This window comes from Mobula birostris, chromosome 15 (genome assembly GCF_030028105.1).
Source record: "Mobula birostris isolate sMobBir1 chromosome 15, sMobBir1.hap1, whole genome shotgun sequence".
Taxonomy (NCBI): Eukaryota; Metazoa; Chordata; class Chondrichthyes; order Myliobatiformes; family Myliobatidae; genus Mobula; species Mobula birostris.
This window is the reverse complement of record NC_092384.1, coordinates 30,495,503-30,522,353: the sequence shown is the minus strand read 5'-3', so window position 1 is coordinate 30,522,353 and position 26,851 is coordinate 30,495,503. Positions and strand designations below refer to the sequence as shown.

Sequence of the window (26,851 nt, the reverse complement as noted above, 5' to 3'; positions counted from 1 at the left end):
CAACTCCTCCAGAGTTGTCATAGGTCTCTTGATTGCCTCGCTCACTAGTCCCCTTCTTGCACGGTCTCTCAGTTTTTGAGGATGGCTTGCTGTAGACAGATTTACAGCTGTGCCATATTCTTGCCATTTCTTGATAATTGACTTAACTGTACTCCTAGGGATATTCAGTGACGTGAAAATTTTCTTGTATCCATCTTGTGCTTTTCAATAACCTTTTTTTGGGGAGTTGCCTGGAGTAGTTTTTGCCAGAATACTGAGTCACCAGCAGCTGGACCTTTCAAATACAGGTGTATGTTCACTACAATCAATAGAAACACCTTGACTGCACACAGGTCATCTCTATTTAACTAATTATGTGGCTTCTAAAACCATTTGGCTGTACCAATAATGCTTTGGTGTGTCACATTAAAGGGGATGAATACTTATGCAGACTATTATTTTGTGTTTTGTATTTGTAATTAATTTATATCACTTTGTGTTTTCTGTTTCACTTTGACAAGAAAGAGTCTTTTTCTGTTGATCAGTGTCAAAAAAGCCACATTAAATCCACTGTGATTCAATGTTGTAAAATAATAAAACATGAAAACTTCCAAGGGTCAGGGGCAGTCAATAGTTTTTATAGGCACTATGCATCCTTCCTTGTAATATGCAGTTATTTCGAGTTCTCAGTAATTCTTTTTATTATTAGCTATATCCCCCTTAGTTAAAAAAAACAGTAGAAATAACACTAAAGATCTGAGCCATGTCCTGTAGCTCCACACAGACAGCCCTGGTGATCTACATAGAACATAGAATAGTACAGCACAGTACAGGGCCTTCGGCCCACAATGTTATGCCAACCCTTAAACCCTGCCTCCCATATATCCCCCACCTTAAATTCCTCCATATATCTGTCTAGTAGTCTCTTAAACTTCACTAGTGTATCTGCCTCCACCATTGACTCAGGCAGTGCATTCCATGCACCAACCACTCTCTGAGTAAAAAAACTTCCTCTAATATCCCCCTTGAACTTCCCACTCCTTACCTTAAAGCCATGTCCGCTTGTATTAAGCAGTGGTGCCCCAGGGAAGAAGCGCTGGCTATCCACTCTATCTATTCCTCTTAGTATCTTGTACACCTCTATTATCTCCCCTCTCATCCTCCTCCTCTCCAGAGAGTAAAGCCCTAGCTCCCTTAATCTCTGATCATAATGCATACTCTCTAAACCAGGCAGCATCCTGGTAAATCTCCTCTGTACCTTTTCCAATGCTTCCACATCCTTCCTATAGTGAGGTGAACAGAACTGGACACAGTACTCCAAGTGTGGCCTAACCAGAGTTTTATAGAGCTGCATCATTGCCTCACAACTCTTAAACTCTATCCCTCGACTTATGAAAGCCAACACCCCATAAGCTTTCTTAACTACCCCATCCACCTGTGAGGCAACTTTCAGGGATCTGTGGACATGTACTCCCTCCTCTGCTCCTCCACACTACCAAGTAACCTACCATTTACTTTGTACTCTGCCTTGGAGTTTGTCCTTCCAAAGTGTACCACCTCACACTTCTCCGGTTGAACTCCATCTGCCACTTCTCAGCCCACTTCTGCATCCTATCAATGTCTCTCTGCAATCTTTGCCAATCCTCTACACTATCCACAATACCACCAACCTTTGTATCATCTGCAAACTTGCCAACTCACCCTTCTACCCCCACATCCAGGTCGTTAATAAAAATCACGAAAAGTAGAGGTCCCAGAACCGATCCTTGTGGGACACCACTAGTCACAACCCTTCAATCTGAATGTACTTCCTCAGCACGACCCTTTGCTTTCTGCAGGCAAGCCAATTCTGAATCCACCTGGCCAAACTTCCCTGGATCCCATGCCTTCTGACTTTCTGAATAAGCCTACCGTATGGAACCTTGTCAAATGCCTTACTAAAATCTATGTAGATCACATCCACTGCACTACCCTCATCTATATGCCTGGTCGCCTCCCCAAAGAACTCTATCAGGCTTGTTAGACACAACCTGCTCTTTACAAAGCCATGCTGACAGTCCCTGATCAGACCATGTTTCTCCAAATGCCCATAGATCCTACCTCTTAGAATCTTTTCCAACAGCTTTCCCACCACAGACGTAAGGCTCATTGGTCTATAATTACCCGGACTATCCCTACTACCTTTTTTGAACAAGGGGACAACATTCGTCTCCTTCCAATCCTCCGGTACCATTCCCATGGACAAAGAGGACATAAAGTTCTCAGCAATCTCTTCCCTTGCCTTGTGGAACAGCCTGGGAAATCTTCCGTCAGGCCCCAGGGACTTAACCGTCCTAATGTATTTTAACAACTCCAACATCTCCTCTCCTTTAATGTCAACATGCTCCAGAACATCGACCTCACTCATATTGTCCTCACCGTCATCAAGTTCCCTCTCATTGGTGAATACCGAAGGGAAGCATTTATTGAGGGCCTCGCTCACTTCCACAGCCTCCAGGCACATCTTCCCACCTTTATCTCTAATTGCTTCTCCCTTCATTCCTGTCATCCTTTTGTTTTTCACATAATTGAAGAATGCCTTAGGGTTTTCCTTTACCTTACTCACCAAGGCCTTCTCATGCCCTCTTCTTGCTTTCCTCAACCCCTTCTTAAGCTCCTTTCTTGCTACCTTATATTCCTCAATAGACCCATCTGATCCTTGCTTCCTAAACCTCATGTATGCTGCCTTCTTCCACCTGACTAGATTCTCCATCTCACTTGTCACCCATGGTTTCTTCACCCTACCATTCTTTATCTTCCTCACCAGGACAAATTTATCCCTAACATCCTGCAAGAGATCCCTAAGCATCGACTACATGTCCGTAGTACTTTTCCCTGCAAAAATATCATCCCAATTCACACCTGCAAGATCTAGCTTTATAGCCTCATAATTTGCCCTTCCCCAATTAAAAATTTTCCTGTCCTCTCTGATTCTATCCTTTTCCATGATAATGCTAAAGGCCAGGGAGTGGTGGTCACTGTCCCCCAGATGCTCACCCACTGAGAGATCTGTGACCTGACCCAGTTCATTATCTAATACTAGATCTAGTATGACATTTCCCCCTAGTCGGCCTGTCAACATACTGTGACAAGAATCCGTCCTGGACACACTTAACAAATTCTTTCCCATCTAGACCATTGGAACTAATCAGATGCCAATCAATATTAGGGAAGTTAAAGTCACCCATAATAACAACCTTGTTATTTTTGCACCTTTCCAAAATCTGCCTCCCAATCTGCTACTCGGTATCTCCGTTGCTACCAGAGGGCCTATAGAATACTCCCAATAGAGTAACTGCTCCCTTCCTGTTCCTGACTTCCACCCATACTAACTCAAAAGAGGATCTTGCTACATTACCCACCCTTTCTGTAGCTGTAATAGTATCCCTGACCAGTAATGCCACCTCTCCTCCCCTTCCCACCCCCCCATCCCTTTTAAAGCACTGAAATCCAGGAATATTGAGAATCCATTCCTTCCCTGGTGCCAACCAAGTCTCTGTAATGCCCACTACATCATAATTCCATGTATATATCCAAGCTCTCAGTTGATCACCTTTGTTCCTGATGCTTCTTGCATTGCAGTACACACACTTTAGCCCTTCTACCTTACTACCTTTACACCCTTTATTCTGCTTCTCTTTCCTCAAAGCCTCTCTATATGTTAGATTTGGCATTACTCCATGCACTTCTTCCACTGCTCTATCACTCCGAGTCCCATCCCCCTTGCAAATTAGTTTAAACCCTCCCGTACCATGCTAGCAAACCTACCTGCAAGGGTATTGCTCCCCTTTAAGTTCAGGTGCAACCCATCCAATCTGTACAGGTCCCACCTTCCCCAGAAGAGATCCCAATGATCCAACAATCTAAAACCCTGCCCCCTGCACCAACTCCTCAGCCACGCATTCAACTGCCATGTCCTCCATTTCTTAGCATCACTATGACGTAGCACTGGTAGCAATCCTGAGAACGCCACCCTTGAGGTCCTGTTCTTCAGCCTTCTGCCTAGTTCCCGAAACTCACACTTCAGGACCTCATCCCTCTTCCTGCTATGTCGTTGGTGCCAACATGTATCAGGACTTCTGGTTGCTTTCCCTCTCGTACCAGGATGTCGTGCACCCGGTCAGAGACCTCTCGGACCCCGGCAACGAACCATGTGGGTGTCCTCCTCACGTCCACAAAATCTCCTGTCTGCACAAAATCATTAAGAAGACTTAGTTTCTCCCCAGTCTTTTTTTTTACTGTTAATACTAATGAAGAACCTCTTGAAATTATTTAATGGTTTGCCACATCCATATCAACCTTTAAGCCCTCATTTCCCTCTTAATCCTAGTCTTAAACTTCAAGATATTCATTTGTACAGTTGCCAAAATGTACACTCTTTTTTTAAACCAGAGCCTCCCTCTCATCAGCCAGGTTCCCTGAGCTTGCTGTTTCTACCCTCCAACAGTTTGGACTCTTACTTGCTAGCTGTTCCTTCGTCTCTAAGTAGATTCACCCCATCAATCAAGCTAGAACTTGCCTAATGTCCTCAAAGTTGGCCTTGTTCTATTTCAGAACTTTAACCTGTGGACCTGTTTTATCTTTCTCCACAATTTCAAAAACTAATAGAATTATGGTCGCTGGGCCCATGGGCTCCCCCAAATGCCACTTCACTTCCTTAGCTTGCCTCATACCATAAGTGGTTCAGTATTGTTCTTTTGAGTCAGTTCCTGTATATTGTGTGAGGAAACAATAAACAGTGTCTTGGATGCACCACATAAATTCTATCCCATTCTGGCCCTTTGCTTCTGGGTGACCCAGCCAATAACAGGAAAATTTAAATCTCTCTCCAGCATTTCCCTAATATTTATATGCAATTTCTCAACACATCTCCTGCTCAAGTTCCCATTAATGATTGGGGAAGAGGGGGCGGTCTATAATAAAGTCCCACCAAGATGCTTGTTTCTACAAATGTTTGTAATTTCTACCCAATGATCCCTCAAAAATATCCTCTACGCACTTGTTACGTCCTTTTATTGAAAAGGAATCAGCGCTTGAACTCTTACCTTTTCCTGTCGTACATAAAGCATCAATATCCCAGAACACTGATCTGCCAGCTTTACCCTTCTCACAGCCACCTTTGTCATGACCACAACATCCCCTGTCCCTTGAGGCAATCCACATCCTCAGTTCATCCACCTTGCCTGTTAAGCATTGAAATAGCTGTAATGTAGAACAGCGGTAATACCTTAAGCACCAGAAATTCTGCAGATGCTGGAAATCCAGGGTAATTGACACAATATGCTTGATAAACTCAGCAGGTCAGGCAACATCTATGGAAATGAATAAAAAGTCAACATTTTGGACTGATTAAGGATAGCCCCATTTACTCAAGTCCCAATCCCTATTGTCAGTCTAGTTTAAATTTACCCTGATGACAAAAGCAATTTCTCACCCTTAGGTATTGGACCCCCTCCAGTCTGAGTGAAACCCATCCTCCTTGTGCAGGTCACTTCTACCCCAGAAGAGAGCCCAGTGATGCAAAGAACCTGAATCCCATCCCCATGTACCAACTCTTCAGCCACACATTCATTTGGCCTATTTCTATTCCTGTACTCACTGCACATAACTTCATGAATAATCTGGAGGTCACTACCCTCAATCCTGCATTTTAATTTTCTAAGCTCCCTGTACTCACTCTGCAGGACCTCATCTTTTATTTCTACCGATGTCTTCTGTACCAATGTACACAATAACCTCTGGCTGTTCACCTTCCCCTTTGAGAATATTCTGCAGCCAATCCATCACATCCTTGACCTGGCACTCGGGAGTCAACCCCATTTTAGCATCTCTTTTGCAGCCACAGAGTCCCCCTTATTAGCAAGTGTTGTATTGCTGTAACCCTGACTGAGCCAGTTGCAGTGCTAGAGACTTGACAACTGAAAGGACATCCCTCTTAATAGTATATAAAGAACTACACCTGTTAGTGCAGGGAACAATTATAGGGACACCCTGAATTGACTACCTACTCCCCTTATTTCTCCTCATGATCACACACCTTTTGAAGGCTGTACCTTGGATATGACCATCTCATTAAAAGTCTTATTCATGAAACCTTAAGCTCCCCAGATGGTCCCTAGTACCTCCAGCTGCTTGGACCATCAGAAGCTGCACCTCAATGCAGACAACATAATCAGAAGACCATGAGGTTCCCTGACTTCCCACACCTTGCAGGATGAGCATTCTACTACACCAGCTACCATCTGCCTACACTGAATCAAGAATGTGCAACAAAATAAGCCTTGTCTGTTCCTTCTCACGAAAAGTGTTTTCAAAAGCTGCTCACACTTACAAAACCTCAACCCATCCCATCATGCCAAAGCTTCTTGACCTTAAACCTCAGCTCCTTACTTTTAAACCAGCCCACGCCAACTGCTTAACCCCAACTTCTTTTGAGAGGCACTGTCAATTGGGTAATTAGCCAAACGCCTATTAACTAACAGTTTGCAAATGTGCCTCTTTTGGAGTCCTGTAGTGTGAAACTCACCAGCAAGTTCTGAGACCTACCTTTTTTTGAACTCTCAGTTGTATTTTGTGAATAACTGAACACTTTATGTAACTGGATTATTAAATGCAATAAGGGTTAAACTGGTAATAAATTTTTTAATGTGATTCAATCACAGTGACAACTTAACCATAAAACACATGTAAAAAATGATACTTGCAGAATTAATATGTTTTGTGTAACTCTATATTTTATAAGCAATTTCATATGTGACTAATCCTAGTTATGTTTTAGATCTATGTAAATGATTCTTGGATTGTAATATCATGCACATTTATCACTTCAATTGGCCTGAACTTTCAGTCAGATAATATTTAATAGGTCATATATTTGATGATATGTTATTATTTCTTTGTAGAATGGAGATGGAACCATAGATTTCAGAGAATACATAATTGGTCTGGTGATTCTTTGTAGTCCTGCCAACACAGAGGAAACCATTCAGTTTGCATTTAAGGTAAAAGTAGTACTAATATTGCCACACTGTAAGATTGAACAAATATTTTACTGTCCATGAATATCTTCCAAAATGAATTATCATTGAGGTATGAACACATTCGTATTTAAAATAATTAAAGAAAGATAATTGTTTCCTTGAAGAATTTTGTTCAAAAAGATTCAGTGCCATTATTTCTGTTGCATTTTCTCATGAACAAAGTATACCACAAGGAAAATTAAAATGAGTAGAAAAAATTAAGAAGAAGCTGTTGAAATAGTATAATATATTTTGTGTCTTCATAATATCATATTTCAATAACATCTTCATAACTTACTTATGTGAACCAACAACAAAAAACAACCTTGAAATAGAATGGCCAAACAGTGCAAGACATTGCCTGCCTTCACTCAAGCAGAATCCAGCTGGCTGTACGGAAACCAAGTGGGGCAAGAGCACTTTGTTTTAATACGAGCTACTACATCTGCACGTGTTGAGATGAATCCCCTTTAGGTACCTGCTTTAGGTGCAACTGCAGAAGATTTACAACTCTACTTTTCTCTAACACCAAGACCCAAGACCCTTTTTTAGCAATATTTGTGCTAATTGTATCAATATTTTGTAATCTTTAGAAGCAGTTTCTGTGCCTTGAAACTCGATGCTTAGGAAACCCTTATGCTCAATTAGTTCCTTGATATGTAAAATGTGCCTCAGCACAACATAGTCAACAGAACAGCATTATCTCAAAGTGAGGGAAAATATTTCTTGATTACTTGAATTAATGTCCCTTGTGATATTAAATTCACTTTGGTTGGCAAATAAGACCATAAGACATAGGAGCAGAATTCAGCCCATTGAGTCCACTAAACCATTTCATCATGGTTGATCCTGGATTCCATTCAACCCCATACACCTATCCTCTCACCATATTCCTTGATGCCCCGACCAATCAGGAATATATCAACTTCCACTTTAAATATACCCACAGAATTGGCCTCCACCGCAGTATGTGACAGAGCATTCCACAGATTCACCACTCTTTGGCTGAAAAATTCCTTCTTACTTCTGTCTAAAAAGTCACCTCTCAATTTTGAGGCTGTACCCTCTAGTTCTACATACCACCACTAGAGGGAGTATGTAGAACTAGACACCTTACCTAATCCTTCCAATATTCGATAGATTTCAATGAGATCCTGCCGCATTCTTCTAAATTCCAGTGAGTACAGGCCCAAAGCTACCAAATACTCCTCATACGGTAACCCTTTCATTCCCGGAATCATCTTCATGAACCTCCTCTGGACTCTCTCCAATGACAAATATGTCCTTATTAGATAAGGGGCCCAAAACTGTTGACAGTACTCTAAGTGCAGCCTGACTGGTGTCTTATTAAACTTCAGTATTATGGCCTTGTTTTTATATTCTATTCCCCTTGAAATAAATGCCAACCTTGCATTTGCCTTCTTTACCACAGACCCAGCCTATGAATTAACCTTCTGGAAGTCTTGCACGAGGACTCCTAAGTCCCTTTGTACCCCTGCTATTTGAATTTTCTCCCCATTTAGATATTAGTCTGCACTATTGTTCCTTTTACCAAAGTGCATTATCATATATTTCCCAACATTGTATTCCATCTGCCACTTTTTTGCCCATTCTTCCAATTTGTCCAAGTCCTGCTGCAATCTCATTGCTTCCTCAGAACTACCTACTCCTCCACCTATCTTTGTATGATCTGCAAACTTTGCCACAAAGCCATCAATTCCACTATCTAAATCATTGATAACGTGAGAAGTAGCAATCCCAATACTGATCCCTGAGGAACACCACTAGTCACTGGCAATCAGCCCAAAAAGGCCCCCTTTATTCCCACTCGCTGCCTCCTGTCTGTCAGCTATTCCTCTATCCATCCCACTATATTTCCTGTAACACCATGGGATTTTAGTTTGCTATGCAGCCTCATGTGAAGTACTTTGTCAAATGCCTTCTGAAAATCTAAGTAAATGACATCCACTGCCCCTCATTTGTCAATCCTGCTTGTTACTTCCTCAAGGAATTCTAATAGATTTGTCAGGCAAGAATTCCCTTTAAAGAAATCATGATGACTTCGACTTATTTTATCATTAGTCTCCAAATACCCCAAAGCCTCATCCTTAGTAATGGACTCCCAACACTTTTCCTACCGCAGAGGTTAGGCTAACTGGCCCACAATTTTCCCTCTTTTTGCCTTCTTCCCTTACTTAAGAATGGAGTGACATTTGCAATTTTCCAGTCCTCCAGGACCATGCCAGAATCAAGTGATTCTTGAAAGATCGTGACCAGTGCATCCGTTATCTCTTCAGCAACCTCTCTCAGGACTCTAGGAGGTAGTCCATCTAGTTCAGGTGACTTATCCACCTTCAGACCTTAGAGTTTGCTTAGACTTTTATGTTTGTAATAGCAATGGCACTCATTCCTGCTCCGTGACACTCAAGGACCTCTGGCATACAGCTAGTGTTTTCCACAGTAAAGGCTGAAACAAAGTACTTTTTAAGTTCATCTTCCATTTCTTTATTCCCATTACTACCTCACCAGCATCATTTTCTAGTGGTCCAATATCAACTTTCACCTCCCTTTTGCTCTTTACATAACTGAAAAAACTTTCAGTATCCTGTTTTATATTTATCAGCTAGTTTGCCCTCATATTGCTCTCTGTTTGTTGGCCTCGTGGAACAGTCTATGTTGCAGGCTTACACTGGTGACCATCCTGCACTTTTCCTATGCTACATCAACGATTGCATTGGTACTGTTTCCTGCCCTCATGCTGAACTTGTCAGCTTAATCCACTTTGCCTCCAACTTCTACCCTACCCTCAAATTCACCTGGTCTATTTCTGACACCTCCCTTCCCTTTCTCAATCCCACTGTCTTCATCTCTGGAGACAGCTTATCACCTATGTCAATTACAAGTCCACAGACTCTCACAGCTACCTAGACTGCACCTCGTCCCTCCCTACGACTTGTAAAAATGCCATTTCCTTTTCTCAATTCCTCTTGTCTCCACCACATCTGCTCTTGGGTTGAGACTTTTCATTCTGGAATGAATGAGATGTCCTCCTTTTTCAAAGAAAGGGACTTCCCTTCCTCCACCATCAAGGCTGCCCTCAACCACGTCTTTTCCATTTCACACACGTCTGCTCTTACCCCATCCTCCCGCCACCCTACCAGGGATAGGGTTCCTCTTGTCCTCACCTCCCACCCCACCAGCCTCCGCATCCAGCACATAATTCTCCAAATCTTTCACCACCTCCAACGGGATCCCACCACCAAGCACATCTTTCCCTCCCCCCTACTTTCTGCTTTCCACAGGTATTACTTCCTATGCGGCTCCCTTGTCCGCCCCCACTTATCTCCCTTCTGGCACTTATCCTTGCAAGCGGAACAAGTGCTTCACCTGCCCCTACACCTCCTCCCTCACTACCATCTAGGGCCCTAAACAATCCTTCCGGATGAGACAACACTTCACTTGTGAGTCTGTTGGAGTCATTTATTGTGTTTGGAGTTCCGGGTGTGGCCTCCTGTACACCGATGAGATTTGATGTAGATTGGGAGACTGCTTCGTTGAGCATCTACCCTCCATCCGCCAGAATAAGTGGGATCTCCAACTGGCCACCCATTTTAATTCCACTTCCCATTCCCATATGTCCAGCCATGGCCTCCTCCACTGTCTTGATAAGGCCACATTTAGTTTGGAGGAACAACACCTTATGCTCCGTTTGGGTAGTCTCCAAACCTGATGGCATGAACATCGATTTCTCAAACTTCAGGTAATATTCCCCAACTCTTCCCCCCCCCCCCCTTCCATTAACTATCCCCTTTTCCCTTTCTCACCTTATCACCTTGCCCACCCTTCACCTCCCTCTGGTGCTTCTTCCCCTTTTTTCTTTCTTCCATGGCCTTCTGTCTCTTTCACCAATCAACTTTACAGCTTCTTACTTCATCCCTCCCCCTCCAGGTTTCACCTATCACCTGGTGGTTCTCTCTTCCCTCACCCCATCTTTTAAATCTACTTTTCAGCTTTTTTTTTTCTCCAATCCTGCCAAAGGGTTTCATCCCATAACATCGATGGTACTTTTCTCCGTAGATGCTGGCTGGCCTGCTGAGTTCCTCCAGCATTTATTATGTGTTGCTCAGATTTCCAGCATCTGCAGATTTTCTCTTGTTTGCCATCATATTTCATCTTTTCCCTTCTTATAGCGTTTTTAGTTGCTTTTTGTTGGATTTTAAAAGTTTCCCAATTATCCAACTTTCCACTTACTTTTACTACCTCTTATGCCCTTTCCTTGGCTTTTATGCAGTCCTTAACTTTCCTTGTTAGCCACAGTTGCCTACCTCTACCATTTGAGAACTTCTTCCTTTGTAGGACATATCTATCCTGCACCTTTTGAACTACTCCCAGAATCTTCAGTCATCTCTGCTCTGCGGTCATCCCTACCAGTATCTTCCTCCAATCTGCCTGGGCAAGCTCCTCACTCTCATGCCTCTAATTCCCTTTATTTCATTGCAACACTGATATGTGTGACTTCTGCTTCTCCTGCTCATATTGCAGTATGAATTCAATCATATTATGATCACTGCCTCCTCAGGGTTCTTCTACATTAAGCTGATTAATAAGATCTGCATTATTTCACAACACCCAATGTAATAGCCTTTTCCCCAGTAGGCTTGAGCACAAGCTGCTCTAAAAAGCCATCTCACAGGCTTTCAACAAATTCCCTCTCTTGCGATCTGACACCAACCTTATTTTCCCAATCCTTTGCATATTGAAGTCCACCATTACAATTGTGACATTACCCTTATTACATGCCCTTTCCAGTTCCCTTTGCAATCTCAACCCCACATCTTGGGCTACTATTTGAAGGCCTATATATGGTCCCCATAATAGTTTTTTCACTCTTGCGTTTTCTTAACCCCACCAACAAAGATTCAACATTCATATGTCACCTCTTTCTAAAGATGTAATTCCACATCTTACCAACAGAGCCATACCACTGCCTTTGCCCTCTTACCTGTCCTTTCGATACAAAATATATCCTTTGATATTAAACTCCCATCTATGACCTTCTTTCAGCCACGACTCAGTAATGCCCACAACCAGCCAATCTCTAATTGTGCCATGAGTTCATCCACCTTATTCCAAATGCTACATGCATTTAAACACAACACCTTAAGTCCTGCATTCTTCGCCCTGATGAATTTTGCCTCTGTGTTACAACTTAACTCTGCTCTGTAGTGGTATCCAATCATTGCTTGTCCTTCCTTATATTCATATTACATACTAATCATCTACTTGTAAACCTGCTGGCTCATCCTCACCTGATTAGTTCCAAGGGTTTAGACGGGGCAGAGTTTGTTGAGTGTGTACAGGACGGATTCCTGTCACACTATGTGGACAGGCCGACAAGGGGAATGCCATACTAGATCTAGTACTTGGTAATGAACCGGGTCAGGTCACAGATCTCTCAGTGGGTGAGCATCTGAGGGACAGTGACCACCGCTCCTTGGCCTTTAGCATTATCATGAAAAAGGACAGAATCAGAGAGGACAGGAACATTTTTAATTGGGGAAGGGCAAATTATGAGGCTATAAGGCTAGAACTTGCGGGTCTGAATTGGGATGATGTTTTTGCAGGGAAGTGTACTATGGACATGTGGTCGATGTTTAGAGATCTCTTGCAGAATGTTAGGGATAAATTTGTCCCAGTGAGGAAGATAAAGAATGGTAGGGTGAAGGAACCATGCGTGGCAAGTGAGGTAGAAAATCTAGTCAGATGGAAGAAGGCAGCATACATGAGGTTTAGGAAGCAAGGATCAGATAAGTCTATTGAGGAATATAGGGAAGCAAGAAAGGAGCTTAAGAAGGGGCTGAGAAGAGCAAGATGGGGGCATGAGAAGGCCTTGGCGAGTAGGGTAAAGGAAAACCCCAAGGCATTCTTCAATTATGTGAAGAAAAAAAGGATGACAGGAGTGAAGGTAGGACCGATTAGAGATAAAGGTGGGAAGATGTGCCTGGAGGCTGTGGAAGTAAGCGAGGTCCTCAATGAATGCTTCTCTTCAGTATTCACCAATGAGAGGGAACTTGATGATGGTGAGGACAATATGAGTAGGTTGATGTTCTGGAGCATGTTGATATTAAGGGAGAGGAGGTGTTGGAGTTGTTAAAATACATTAGGATGGATAAGTCCCCGGGGCCTGACGGAATATTCCCCAGGCTGTTCCACGAGGCAAGGGAAGAGATTGCTGAGCCTCTGGCTAGGATCTTTATGTCCTCATTGTCCACGGGAATGGTACTGGAGGATTGGAGGGAGGCGAACGTCGTCCTCTTGTTCAAAAAAGGTAGTAGGGATAATCCGGGTAATTATAGACCAGTGAGCCTTAAGTCTGTGGTGGGAAAGCTGTTGGAAAAGACTCTTAGAGATGGGATCTCTGGGCATTTAGAGAATCATGGTCTGATCAGTGACAGTCAGCATGGCATTGTGAAGGGCAGATCATGTCTAACAAGCCTGATAGAGTTCTTTGAGGAGGTGACCGGGCATATAGATGAGGGTAGTGCAGTGGATGTGATCTATATGGATTTTAGTAAGGCATTTGACAAGGTTCCACATGGTAGGCTTATTCAGAAAGTCAGAAGGCATAGGATCCAGGGAAGTTTGGCCAGGTGGATTCAGAATTGGCTTGCCTGCAGAAGGCAGAGGGTGGTGGTGGAGGGAGTACATTCAGATTGGAGGATTGTGACTAGTGGTGTCCCACAAGGATCTGTTCTGGGACCTCTACTTTTCGTGATTTTTATTAATGACCTGGATGTGGGGGTAGAAGGGTGGGTTGGCAATTTGCAGACGACACAAAGGTTGGTGGTGTTGTAGATAGTGTGGAGGATTGTCAAAGATTGCAGAGAGACATTGATAGGATGCAGAAGTGGGCTGAGAAGTGGCAGATGGGAGTTCAACACGGAGAAATGTGAGGTGGTACACTTTGGAAGGACAAACTCCAAAGCAGAGTACAAAGTAAATGCCAGGGTACTTGGTAGTGCGGAGGAGCAGAGGGATCTGGGGGTACATGTCCACAGATCCCTGAAAGTTGCCTCACAGGTGGATAGGGTAGTTAAGAAAGCTTATGGGGTGTTAGCTTTCATAAGTCGAGGGATAGAGTTTAAGAGTCGCGATGTAATGATGCAGCTCTATAAAACTCTGGTTAGGCCACACTTGGAGTACCATGTCCATTTCTGGTCGCCTCACTATAGGAAGGATGTGGAAGCATTGGAAAGGGTACAGAGGAGATTTACCAGGATGCTGCCTGGTTTAGAGAGTATGCATTATGATCAGAGATTAAGGGAGCTAGGGCTTTACTCTTTGGAGAGAAGGAGGATGAGACGAGACATGATAGAGGTGTACAAGATAATAAGAGAAATAGATAGAGTGGATAGCCAGCGCCTCTTCCCCAGGGCACCACTGCTCAATGCAAGAGGACATGGCTTTAAGGTAAGGGGTGGGAAGTTCAAGGGGGATATTAGAGGAAGGGTTTTTACTCAGAGAGTGGTTGGTGCGTTGAATGCACTGCCTGAGTCAGTGGTGGAGGCAGATACACTGGTGAAGTTTAAGAGACTACTAGACAGGTATATGGAGGAATTTAAGGTGGGGGTTATATGGGAGGCAGGGTTTGAGGGTCGGCACAACATTGTGGGCTGAAGGGCCTGTACTGTGCTGTACTATTCTATGTTCTGTGTTCTATCATACTGATTCCCATCCCCCTGCCACATTAGTTTAAACCACTCCCAACAGTTCAAGGAAACTGGCCTAAAAGGATATTGATCCCCCTTGGATTCAAGTGCAACCACCCTGCCATTTGGAAGACAAGCTACTATCTGTGTTTCCTTTTCTTGTCCACAGAATTGCCCATCTGTTCCCCTAATATAGAATCCCCTATGCTGCTGCCATCCTCTTTAGTTTCCTGCCCTGCTGAGCCTCAGGGTTAGACTCAGTGCCAGAGGCGTGGCCACTGTTACATCCCCCAGGTATGTCGTTTCTAAACCCCCCCCCCCCCACAACAGTACTCAAGTTGGAGCACTTATTGTAGAGGGGACAGCCACAGGGGTGCTCTCCACTATCTGACATTCTACATTCCCTCTGCCCACAGTCACTCATTGATCTGTCTCCTGTAGCCTTGGGATGACTACCTCTCTGTAGCTCCTGTCTATCACCACTTCACTTTCCCTAACAAGCTGAAGGACATCAAGTAAGTCAGCAAGTAAGATGCACTGGCCTGGGTTTTGTGTCTGTGATGATAGTGTACCAAATAGTGATTACTTTTATTACACTAAAACTGACAGCAGCATTGGAGCGCACACTTGGGTTAAACATTAAAATCTGGAAGTTGTTGCTATTGATTCATTGTTACTGCTCATTCTGTGCTGTTTTATAACGTTCAGCTCAATTAAGGGAATTGAGTGACCTGATGAAAACTTGAGAGAATGCATCCTGATTGACAAACTCAGTAACTGCATGCCATTGTGAACCTGCAGTGTCATTCACTATGCCTTGGAGCACATTATTCTTACAAGAGGTTTACTCCTAATGGATTAGTCAGGGGTTTCCTGATGGCAAGTGACTTATCCCAGGCTTGCAGGCTATTAATAATCTGGCCACTTCAGTTGTTGCTTCATGCTTGTTCCTTGAAAGTTTGATGCATTTTGAAATTTGTAGTGTTTACCATCAGAAGAAAGTTATTTAAATTTGTACTAAATGTAGCCAATATTCAAATCTATTGCAAATTATGATTTGTAATTTGTCATGTTGTCCAACATAATTTACTCTTTCCAGCTTCAAATAAGTTCCAAACTACAGATGAGTTAGCCAAATGTAGCAAAGTCCCCTTGTTCTGAATTGTGTGCTAGTCAATTACAGAACACAGAACTAAGCCTCAATCTGATGACCAGAAGCCATCCAGCTCATGCTGGCACAGCCTTGAATCACTTGTGTCTGTCAGTGCATGGATTGTAATCCAGGACAAGAAAGCCAATTGGAAAATAGGTAATGATGCCAAATGGATTGCCAAGATCAGAGAACGACTCAACCCAACCATCAACCACCTGAGCTACACCTTTTCTGAGTCATTTCCATAGGTAATGATTTTTGGTAAACATCATAAACACCATAATAGGTGTTTATGATGTTTATCAATTAAACAAACCCAAGTGTGCTAACACTTGAGAAGCTGCTGTAATATCTTCACAAGAGCAACTGAAGTATTTTCAAACTTTTCTGTTGGATGAGGTTTTAAAAATAACTTAATAATTTTGTAAACTCTCTAAACTTAAAACTGATATTACATACATGAATTGTAATTCCCTCAAAAAGGTTTCAAAATTTAGTAACACAGAATGCTAGAGGAACTCAGCAGGTCAGGCAGTATCTATGGAGGGAAATAAACAGTACGTGTTTTGGGCTGAGACCCTTCATCAAGACTTTTTTTCTTTCCATATGCTGCTGACAGCTAGAATTTTATGTTTGTTGCTCAAGATTTCCAGCATCTGCAGAATCGCTGTGTCTCACAATTTTGTAGTTCAGGTTCTGCCTTACTCTGACATAAGGCAGAACCTATGTACTTTGTAAAATTCCCAGATCACTTAATTTTTTGGGATAATTTTCTTTGAGGTTAACTATAAGCGATTTTTCTTTCATTCATTAAAAAAGACAGGGCTAAGTCTTAGTTTGATTGTATTTGAGTTATTTTCATTTGTCACTTGTATTAACTTTGGTCATTAGGTTCTGTCATAAAATTCAACTTTACAGTCACATTGCCAAAAAGGTGAAATCATTTTTGTGTAGATTATAAATATATTAGAATTACCTCACTTGATATTTCAGATGTTTGACGTGGACGGAGATGGATATATAACTGAAGATGAGTTCTCCCATCTCTTACGATCCGCATTCAGTGTGCATGATCTTGATGTTTCTGAATTGTTCAAAACAATTGATGTAAATAATTCTGGGAGGATTTCATATGGTAAGTAAATGTTAATTTTGCAGTTTCTAGTAATGAGAGAGTATTTTTATTCCTCTGTGATTGGTTTTATTCCCAACTCTTCCCCCCCACCAAACTTCTATTTATACGTTACTATTGACATAGCAAATTTGTCCCAAACCAATTTTAGGGAACCTAACTAAAAGCTCTGTCAAAAAGGTAACTTTAAAAAAAGTCTCGTAATTATGGTGGAAAAGTAGAGTGACTTGGGAATGGAATTTCAGAATTGAGGGACTTGGCAGCTATAGTCACATGTGGCAGAAAGTTGTATTTAGCTTTCAACAAGGGGCCACAATTAGAGCACCATACTTTAGCAGGTCAAAGTTTTTGAACACATAATAGTGATGGTGAGAGGTGTGGTATGAGAAAGGTTTGAGAGCTATGGTGAGATACAGGGATTTCAAATTCACATTATGTGAACTCCTTTGCCTTGTTTATTCTCGGAAATGTATTATCTTCCAGTTCTTCAAATTGTATTCTAAATGTTTTATTTTGTACTCACCTGAAGAATTCATTGGAATCATCTTGTCACCAGGGGTTTGTTATCAACCACACTGCCTATTTTGATATCTTCATGCTTTTGGCAGTGCTTAGCATTCCTCACACTGGCAAATAGGGTGGATGGCTTTGTTCTGTTCTGAAATTTTGAGATTTCCTCTATTCATAACCCAGCACATTGAAAACATTAGTTCAATATGCTGCTGTAACTTCAGTAAACTTTTATGTAAATTTATTCAGAAATTTCTGATCAGCTCTTGGAGTGTGCAAACAATGCCTCCATTTAATTATCAAATAAAGATGGTGCCTGTTTGTTGAAAAGATCTTTTTAGGAGTAATTCTGTTCATTTATACAGTACTCCATCAAAATTCTGAAGCATTAAAACACCTGTAATAAGAACTATTCCTAAATTGTTCATGTCAATTCTGGGTAAAGGTGACCAGATCACCATATCTCTCCCTTAATAAATGTTTCCATGTTGGATGTAGAAACCCTGACAGTCTAAAAGTCCATTATTGTTAAAAAGAATTTTTCAGCAGAATTTGTGGAGCCGTACAAAACAAAAATAGGCTCCTTGACCCATAGCATATACTCTATTCAAATAATCAAAAACCCATCTATATTACTTCTGTTTTCCAGCACTTAGCCTTTTATGTCTTAGTGATTCAGATGGTCATCTTGGCAGTATTTAAATTTTGTGAGAGTGCCTATCATCACCTTCCTCTCCACCAGATTGTAAACAGCTAAGTGGAATAATCTTCCTTGGATCCCATCTAAAGATCTTACCAGTTACTTGAAATCTATGCCCACTGATTTTATACGTCTCTACCATAAGCAGCTGGTGTATATCACAAGTCCTGGTTATGTGACCACTGACAACAGGCAGACAATCTCTGAAGGGTATCTATAAAGGCTTGTAAAGACACTGCCCAGAAGAAGGTACTGGCAAACGAGTTCTGTAGAAGAGTTTGCCAAGAATAATCATGGTCATGGATAGACCATGATTGCCCATGTCAAATGGCAGGGCACATAATTTTGATGATAATGATGAGGAAAGGTTCCTTACTATATACTCAGTGTATTGCACAGTTCAATTGTATACCTCATTCAGGTGTCTATAGCCACCTAACCTTCCTTAGAAATCTAACACAGCCTCATCAGTCACTCCTCATAACTGAAACACTTCATCCCAAAAAAAATCCTAGTGAATCTTTGCAGAACCTTGACCAGTGCAAATTACAACCTACCTAGAATACGGCAACCAGAGCTGTACACCATACTCCTAACTAATGTTTTATAAAGTTTTACATTCTCGTTTTGACTTTTATGTCCTAGCTAAGTATCACATAAGCTTTCTCAACCATTTTCAGGTTTCCTTAAAGTTCACACCAAAGTCCTCTGTTTCTCAGCAACCCCCCCCCCCATTACCATTCACTGTGTGGCTGAGTCTTCATCTTCCTGAAGTACTTCAACTTCTCCTTAACAGAAAGAAATTCCATCAACTATTGCTCCACTCATCTTACCAATTTCTCAATACTATCTTGTAGTCTTGAACTGTTCTGATCACCATCACCATCAACATCATCACCAATTTTCCAGTCATCTGAAAACCTATTAATCATACCTCCTACTTCAATATCCAAATTATTATTGTATATAATGAGTAGTAACATATACAGTATAACATAAATCCCAGCATGGATTCCTATAGCACATCAGTATCACAGGGTTGCAATCACAAAAATAACCTTCCATCATAAGCCATTGTCAACTTGCTCTGGATCTCATAGGCTCTTATCTTTAGACTCCCAAGTGTGATCTTGTCAAAGGGCTGATTGAATTTCATGTAAATTATATCAATTTCATTGCTCTCATAAATGCATTCTGTAGCCTCTTTGAGAAATTCTAGTTGGTGAGACAGGACTTTCCCACTAACAAAGCCATGCTGACCATCTTTGATTTATCCCTGATTTTCCAAGTGCAGAAGCTTTATCGTATCACCATTGATATTCAGAGCATTTTAAAGGAGACCTTAAATATTATGTTGTAAATTCTCTCCCTCTCCCTCCCCTAGGCACCCCGCCCCACCCCACCCTACCCTAACCTATGCTGTCAACTTATTTGTGATATTTTTTTTTCCAATACATCACCTATCTGGAGCAAATACAATGATTATTGCTTTGTGGCAGACTTTCACTTTTAACATCATTCCCTGCTAAAAAGAGTAACTCATGTCTTTATCAAACTGCAATCATATTTTCCTTAAAATATTTCTTTTCTTTCTTGGGCATTGATCAGTCATTTTCCTGGAACTGACTTACCTGAGACTTCCTGTAACACGGTGCTGAAATGTGACTCTATGAATACTGTTAAATACATGTCATTTTATATTCTCACTAATCATCCTCAAGTCCAATAAATAGAGAAAATATTTTACTAAAAGTAGCAACATTCTTCAAATTATAACAATAATTTCAATAGCATGTCAAATTATGATTAACCTAACCACTTTTAAAATAACCACATTCTATTTTGTTCAGTTTGTGTTGTGTTCACTCACTGACAACTAGTGATGAAACCCGAGGTTAGGACATATGACAAAGCTGGAGCTCAAAATACCCCTTTATTCAATAAAACCGCTCAACTACAAAAATCTCAAAACCTAACTGTACATCTCAAAGCACGACTATTTAAATAGTTTACCCAAGAACGTTTGAGATGTTGATAGGAACAACGACCAGTTAGGGAAATTCAGCCTGGGATTGGTTGTCAGTTGACCAATAAGTGTTCATTGTTTTGACTGACCATCACACCACCCTCTTGAAGATGATTACCTGTAAGATTTGAGCTGAGAATTGACTTGGATTGGAACAACCAACTTATGCTGGTGATTAGTCCTCAGTGGTTGCAGGCTGTCACTTTCTTGTTGCGATGGTGCTTGTGGCTGTGCTGGCACTGGTGGTTGGTTTGGCTGGGGTAAATCCAATCCTTCCAGGAGGAGATTAAGGTCCATGTCAGTGTTTGATGATCTGTCCGACAAACGTGCCTTTAGGAGTACATGGCCACTACTAGTTGATGTAGCAATGCCAGCAATGTCCGACTACGATAATTCCATATACAGCACTTTCCCCATTTGTTTGACAATCTGGCCTTATACCCAGAGGTCTTGCCCCTGCGATATACTCTGACCCACACTGCAGTTCTGGGCTTGAATGACTGAGATCTGTGTGGCTGCCTTTGTGCACCTGACCAAGAACATTTGAGATATTGATGGGAACAAAGATCAATCAGTGAAAATCAGCCTGGGATTGGTTGTCAGTTGACCAATAGGTGTTGGTTGTTTTGGCTTGTGGTAACAGTTTGAAAGAAAATCAGGACAAGCTATTGTCAGGGAGCAGTGCATGAAGCAAGCAACACACATCAAAGTTGCTGGTGAACGCAGCATGCCAGGCAGCACCTCTAGGAAGAGGTACAGTCGACGTTTCAGGCTGAGACCCTTTGTCAGGACTAGCTGAAGGAAGAGTGAGTAAGAGATTTGAAAGTTGGAGGGGGAGATCCAAAATGATAGGAGAAGACAGGAGGGGGAGGGATAGAGCCAAGAGCTGGACAGGTGATTGGCAAAAGGGATACGAGATTCCCCAACCATGAATCATGGGACAGGAGGTCCGGGAAGAAAGACAAGCAGGGAAGGGGGGGAACCCAGAGGATGGGCAAGGGGTATATTCAGAGGGGCAGAGGGAGAAAATGGAGAGTGAGAGAAAGAATGTGTGTATAAAAATAAATATCAGATGGGGTACGAGGGGGAGGTGGGGCATTAGCGGAAGTTAGAGAAGTCGATGTTCATGCCATCAGGTTGGAGGCAACCCAGACGGAATATAAGGTGTTGTTCCTCCAACCTGAGTGTGGCTTCATCTTTACAGTAGAGGAGGCTGTGGATAGACATGTCAGAATGGGAATGGGATGTGGAATTAAAATGTGTGGCCACTGGGAGATCCTGCTTTCTCTGGCGGACAGAGCGTAGGTGTTCAGCAAAGCAGTCTCCCAATCTGCGTCGGGTCTCGCCAATATATAAAAGGCCACATCGGGAGCACCGGATGCAGTATATCACCCCAGCCGACTCACAGGTGAAGTGTCGCCTCACCTGGAAGGATTGTTTGGGGCCCTGAATGGTGGTAAGGGAGGAAGTGTAAGGGCATGTGTAGCACTTGTTCCGCTTACACGGATAAGTGCCAGGAAGGAGATCAATGGGGAGGAATGGGGGGGACGAATGGACAAGGGAGTTGTGTAGGGAGCGATCCCTGCGGAATGCAGAGGGGGGGGGAGGGAAAGATGTGCTTAGTGGTGGGATCCCGTTGGAGGTGGCGGAAGTTACGGAGAATAATATGTTGGACCTGGAGGCTGATGGGGTGGTAGGTGAGGACCAGGGGAACCCTATTCCTAGTGGGGTGGTGGGAGGATGGAGTGAGAGCAGATGTACGTGAAATGGGGGAGTTGCGTTTGAGAGTAGAGTTGATAGTGGAGGAAGGGAAGACCCTTTCTTTAAAAAAGGAGGACATCTCCCTCGTCCTAGAATGAAAAGCCTCATCCTGAGAGCAGATGCGGCAGAGACGGAGGAATTGCAAGAAGGGGATGGCGTTTTTGCAAGAGACGGTGAGAAGAGGAATAGTCCAGATAGCTGTGAGATGAAATGCATGAAGCAATATTTGAGTGTTTGTGAAGGCTCTTCATATTCACATCAAAGTCCTCTTTCATCTGTCAATTAAACATACAGTATGTTCATATATCATTGATTCCCCAACCATGAATCATTTTGTTACATCAATGTTTTCATTTGAGGTCAATGACTAAAGTAGTTTTGAAAATCATAAGTTTTTCCCTTAATATTTTATATTTAGAGTCTTGTGTCTCTAGAATTTTATTACAAAAATATTTGGCCATTTTCAGCCTCTTGGTGAAAAATGCCTATGCATTCAATATTTAGAATTGTACATCTGTTTTTGGTTTTCATTTCACATTGTTTCACCGAAGGTACAATGCAAGTTGCAGCTGTGTGTGAGTTGCTTTCTTATTTTGTGGGATTTATGAGCATAAAATGGTGTTAAATGCTTTTCTGATTTTCATATAAAAATTTGCAACAATTAATTATTTTCTAATGAAGCATTTGTTTTTAATTCCTAGAAACATTCCAGGAGTTTGCTCTGAGGCGCCCAGAATATGCCAAGTTGTTTACCACATACTTCGACCTTCAGGAGTACCTATCATCACAGACATTAAATAATGATGACGATGATCTAGAAAAACCAAATAAAGTGCAGCCAGTCGCTTCTGATGATAGCTTTAACAGCTCTGACAAAAAAGAAGACTAAGCTTGAATTACTGCATTATATTCTGAAAAGGAGTTGCGAAATCTCAATTTTTATTTTTTGGCAGAATTCTGAGATTCCTGCAGTAAAATATGCCAGCTTTTAATTTGTTATTGTACAAAGTGATGGTGTTCTACCATCTCTGATGTTTCTTCCTATTCATATATTGGCATTTTTTAATCAAATGCACACAGGAAGACCAACATTTTTCCTGAGTATTTTAATTTCATTTTGTTTAAATTAAAAACAAGTCAGAACCTTGCATTTACAGTATATAATAATTTTAACAAATTCTACGGCTTTTCGGCAAACAAGTAAATACAAAAATTAAATGCTGAGTAGGGATTAGGAAGCGCTATCAAAAGCTTCACCAAAACTTTGAGAAGGCATTTGGAGGTGGAGAGGTAGATCAAAGGGTTTCAGTAGGGAATTGCTGAGATTGCTACTGAAGCAGTTGAAGACTTTTCATATGAACAATGAGCAAACAGAATATTTACAAGTTTTCATTGATAAGCTTCAGTGAAATTTCAGTATTTTATGATTTAATACGTCCAGATCCTACTCTTAAATAGACTAAAGGAATCATAACTTCTACGTGTTTTATTCTGATGTTTAATTGGCTCACATTTCAGTTATGATGTTATTGTGCCTTTATGCAAAAAAACCTAATTATTGTAGGTAAATAATATAAATGAACAACAAATTAATTTGAGCAACCTACTCAAATTAATATATATTAGAAAAGATCAATTTTGTTAAAAATGTGTTTGCAGCTATACTCAAAGTCAAGCAAAGGTATTTCTTGACTGCTGAATTGGATTGCCAGCCTCTTTAGTTCTTCTCTATATTCTTTGGTATTGAAAACTTTTTTTAAAAAATGGATGTAGATAGCTGTACCATATAAACTATACCTCAGCAAACCATGATTAATCTACATTTTCTTTTATAATGACAAGAAATATATTTTCGTTAATTCATTTAGTTTCTCATTGCCAAATCACCTGTTCAATTTCACAAAAGGTAACTCTCACAGATACAGAGTAAAGAAGAACCCAAGCTACCCTGCAGTGTTTATTGAGTTTTGACAGGGCTTATTGACTTTTAAAGCAGACTCATATTTAGAACATATTTTTCTGTGTGCATATTGATCTCAAAATCATTCTCTCTCCTAAAAAAACATAGCTACATCCCAAATTTATTGGGAGCTGGAAAACAATCATAAAGCAGGATTGACTAAGTTTTAAAGGGGAAATGCTGCAAAATCAAGTTATATTAACAGCTCATATCTAAATTGCAGCATGTCAATAGGAAAACTTTGTGACTGATGTTGGTGCTACATAAATTCATGAGGAGTTTTCAAGAAATGAAAAGATATTGTTAAGTGAAGCATTCCGGGCTAATTTTTACTAAAGAATTGAAGGCTTTTTACTGGAAAAGTTCACAAAGCTAACAACCACTTACGTGACTTTTCCTTGCTTTATTGCATAATGATGCTGCTTTGCAATGTTCAAAGTTTAGAAACTAAACAATAGTATATGATTTAAATGTAAATAAATACTTCGTTGATTTTACTCTGATTGTTTAGTGTGTGATTTCTGCATCTGAATCAGTAAATGAATTGAGAACCTTCAGTCCTGAAGATGGGTCTCAGCCTGAAATGTTGACTGTTTATTCATTTCTATGGATGCTGCCTTACCTGCTGAGTTCCTCCAGTTTGTGATTATGTTCCTGTGAATTTCTATGTTGCTTGAAAGTATGGTGGGAATAGTTAAATGCTGTCTTAGAAAAATGTCACTGAAACACACAGGTTATGAGTTTGGTGTAACAGCTGAAAGGTCAAAAAAAGGCAGGAACATAGCATATATGCAATACAGTCAGTCCCCAAACTCCATTCCAGAGAGCTGTCCATAAACTGATTTCTTCATGTCAGACACATTATTTTCTACAATAACTCGTATTGTATCAAACTACCTGCACTTGTTATAATTCCTCCATTTCATTAAATAATTACCCTGGTATTGCCCAATCCAGTCTTTAATGAGTGCCATGAAATATTTTTTATTATTTTTATCTTGAGAATCCTTTAAATTATATGTATATGGAAACAGTTCCAAAAAGTAGGATATCTTCAAAAGTTCATTTATAACCCAGAATGCCCCTATGTATGTAATTAAATGTGCATGTACGATCACTTAGGTTGTATCAGTTGAGTTTTTATTGTGTTGTGTTTTTATTCAACCTGGAACCTATTGTATAATCTAATAAGTTATACTTTGAACCAGTGTGAATGTATTTGAGTATACAGTATATCAGTTAATTATTCCGGCAATAGAATAAACCAAAGAACACAAAATAATCTCTAGATGCTGGGATCAAAGCAACACTCACAGCACACTGGAGGAACTCAGCAGGTCGGGCAGCATCAACGGAAATGATGAGTCGACGTTTCAGGCAGGAACCCTTCATCAGGACTGAAGAAAGAAGGAGGGGGAAGGATTTGAAGAATGCTTGTAGGTTCAGTTGAAAAACCAGTAATTTGAAAGACAAAGGGGTGGGGGAGGGGAAGCAGGGACGTCATAGGCAGGAAAACAATGGGTAGTAGAAGAAGGAGGCGGAACCACGAGGGAGGTGATAGGCAGCTGGGGGAGGGGGCAGAGTGAAATAGGGATAGAGGAAGGGAGGGGGAGGGAATTACCGGAAGTTGGAGAATTCTATGTTCATACCAAGGGGCTGGACACCACCTAGACGGTATGTGAGGTGTTGCTCCTCCAACCTGAGTTTAGCCTCATCATGGCAGTAGAGGAGGCCATGTATGGACATATCTGAATGGGAGTGGGAAGCAGAGTTGAAGTGGGTGGCTACTGGGAGATCCTGTCTGTTGTGCGGACGGAGTGGAGATGCTCAACGAAACGGTCCGCCAATCTGCGTCGGGTTTCATCGATGTAGAGGAAGCCGCACCAGGAGCACCAGATGCAATAGATGACCCCAACAGACTCACAAGTGAAGTGTAGCCTCACCTGGAAGGACTGTTTGGGGCCCTGAATGGTGGCAAGAGAGGAGGTGTAGGGACAGGTGTAGCACTTACGCTTACAGGGATAAGTGCCGAGTGGGAGATCTGTGGAGATGGACGTGAGGATAAGGGAGTCACGGAGGGACCAATCGCTGTGGAAAGCAGAGAGGGGTGGAGAGGGAAAGATGTGCTTAGTGGTGGGGTCTGTGGAAGGTGGCAGAAGTTGCGGAGGATAATGTGCTGGATCCGGAGGCTGGTGGGGTAGTAGGTGAGGACAAGGGGAATTCTATCCCTGTTGTGGTAGCGGGAGGATGGGGTGAGGGCCGAAGTGCAGGAAATGGAGGAGATGCGGGTGAGTGCATCATTGATGACTGTAGAAGGGAAACCACGATTAAAGAAAAAGGACATTTGAGATGTTCTGGAACGGAAAGCCTCATCCTGGGAGCAGATGCGGCGGAGGAAAGCACATCTTTCCTTCTCCACCCCTCTCTGCTTTCCACAGGGATCAGTCCCTCCGCGACACCCTTATCTGCACGTCCATCCCCACAGATCTCCCACCCGGCACTTATCCCTGTAAGCGTAAGTGCTATACCTGTCCCCACACCTCCTCTCTTGCCACCATTCAGGGCCCCAAACAGTCCTTCCAGGTGAGGCCACACTTCACTTGTGAGTCTGTTGGGGTCATCTATTGCATCTGGTGCTCCTGGTGCGGCCTCCTCTACATCGGTGAAACCAGACGCAGATTGGCGGACCGTTTCGTTGAGCACCTCCACTCCGTCCGCCACAACAGACAGGATTTTCCGGTAGCCACCCACTTCAACTCTGCTTCCCATTCCCATTCAGATATGTCCATACATGGCCTCCTCTACTGACATAATGAGGCTAAACAGGTTGGAAGAGCAACACCTCATATACCGTCTAGGTAGT

At 41.9% G+C, this 26,851-nt stretch overlaps 1 protein-coding gene across 1 annotated transcript in view; it reads left to right on the top strand.

Annotated features, from left to right (window-relative positions):
• lpcat2 (lysophosphatidylcholine acyltransferase 2) overlaps positions 1-24,485 on the top strand; it is an 86,375-nt gene extending 61,890 nt beyond the window's left edge. The window contains exons 12-14 of the mRNA XM_072279546.1: positions 6,921-7,019; positions 16,893-17,034; positions 22,730-24,485. Coding sequence (XP_072135647.1) covers positions 6,921-7,019; positions 16,893-17,034; positions 22,730-22,917 — 429 coding nt within the window. The 3' untranslated portion in view covers positions 22,918-24,485. The remainder of the gene's footprint in view (positions 1-6,920; positions 7,020-16,892; positions 17,035-22,729) is intronic.
• Positions 24,486-26,851: the final 2,366 nt, after the last annotated feature.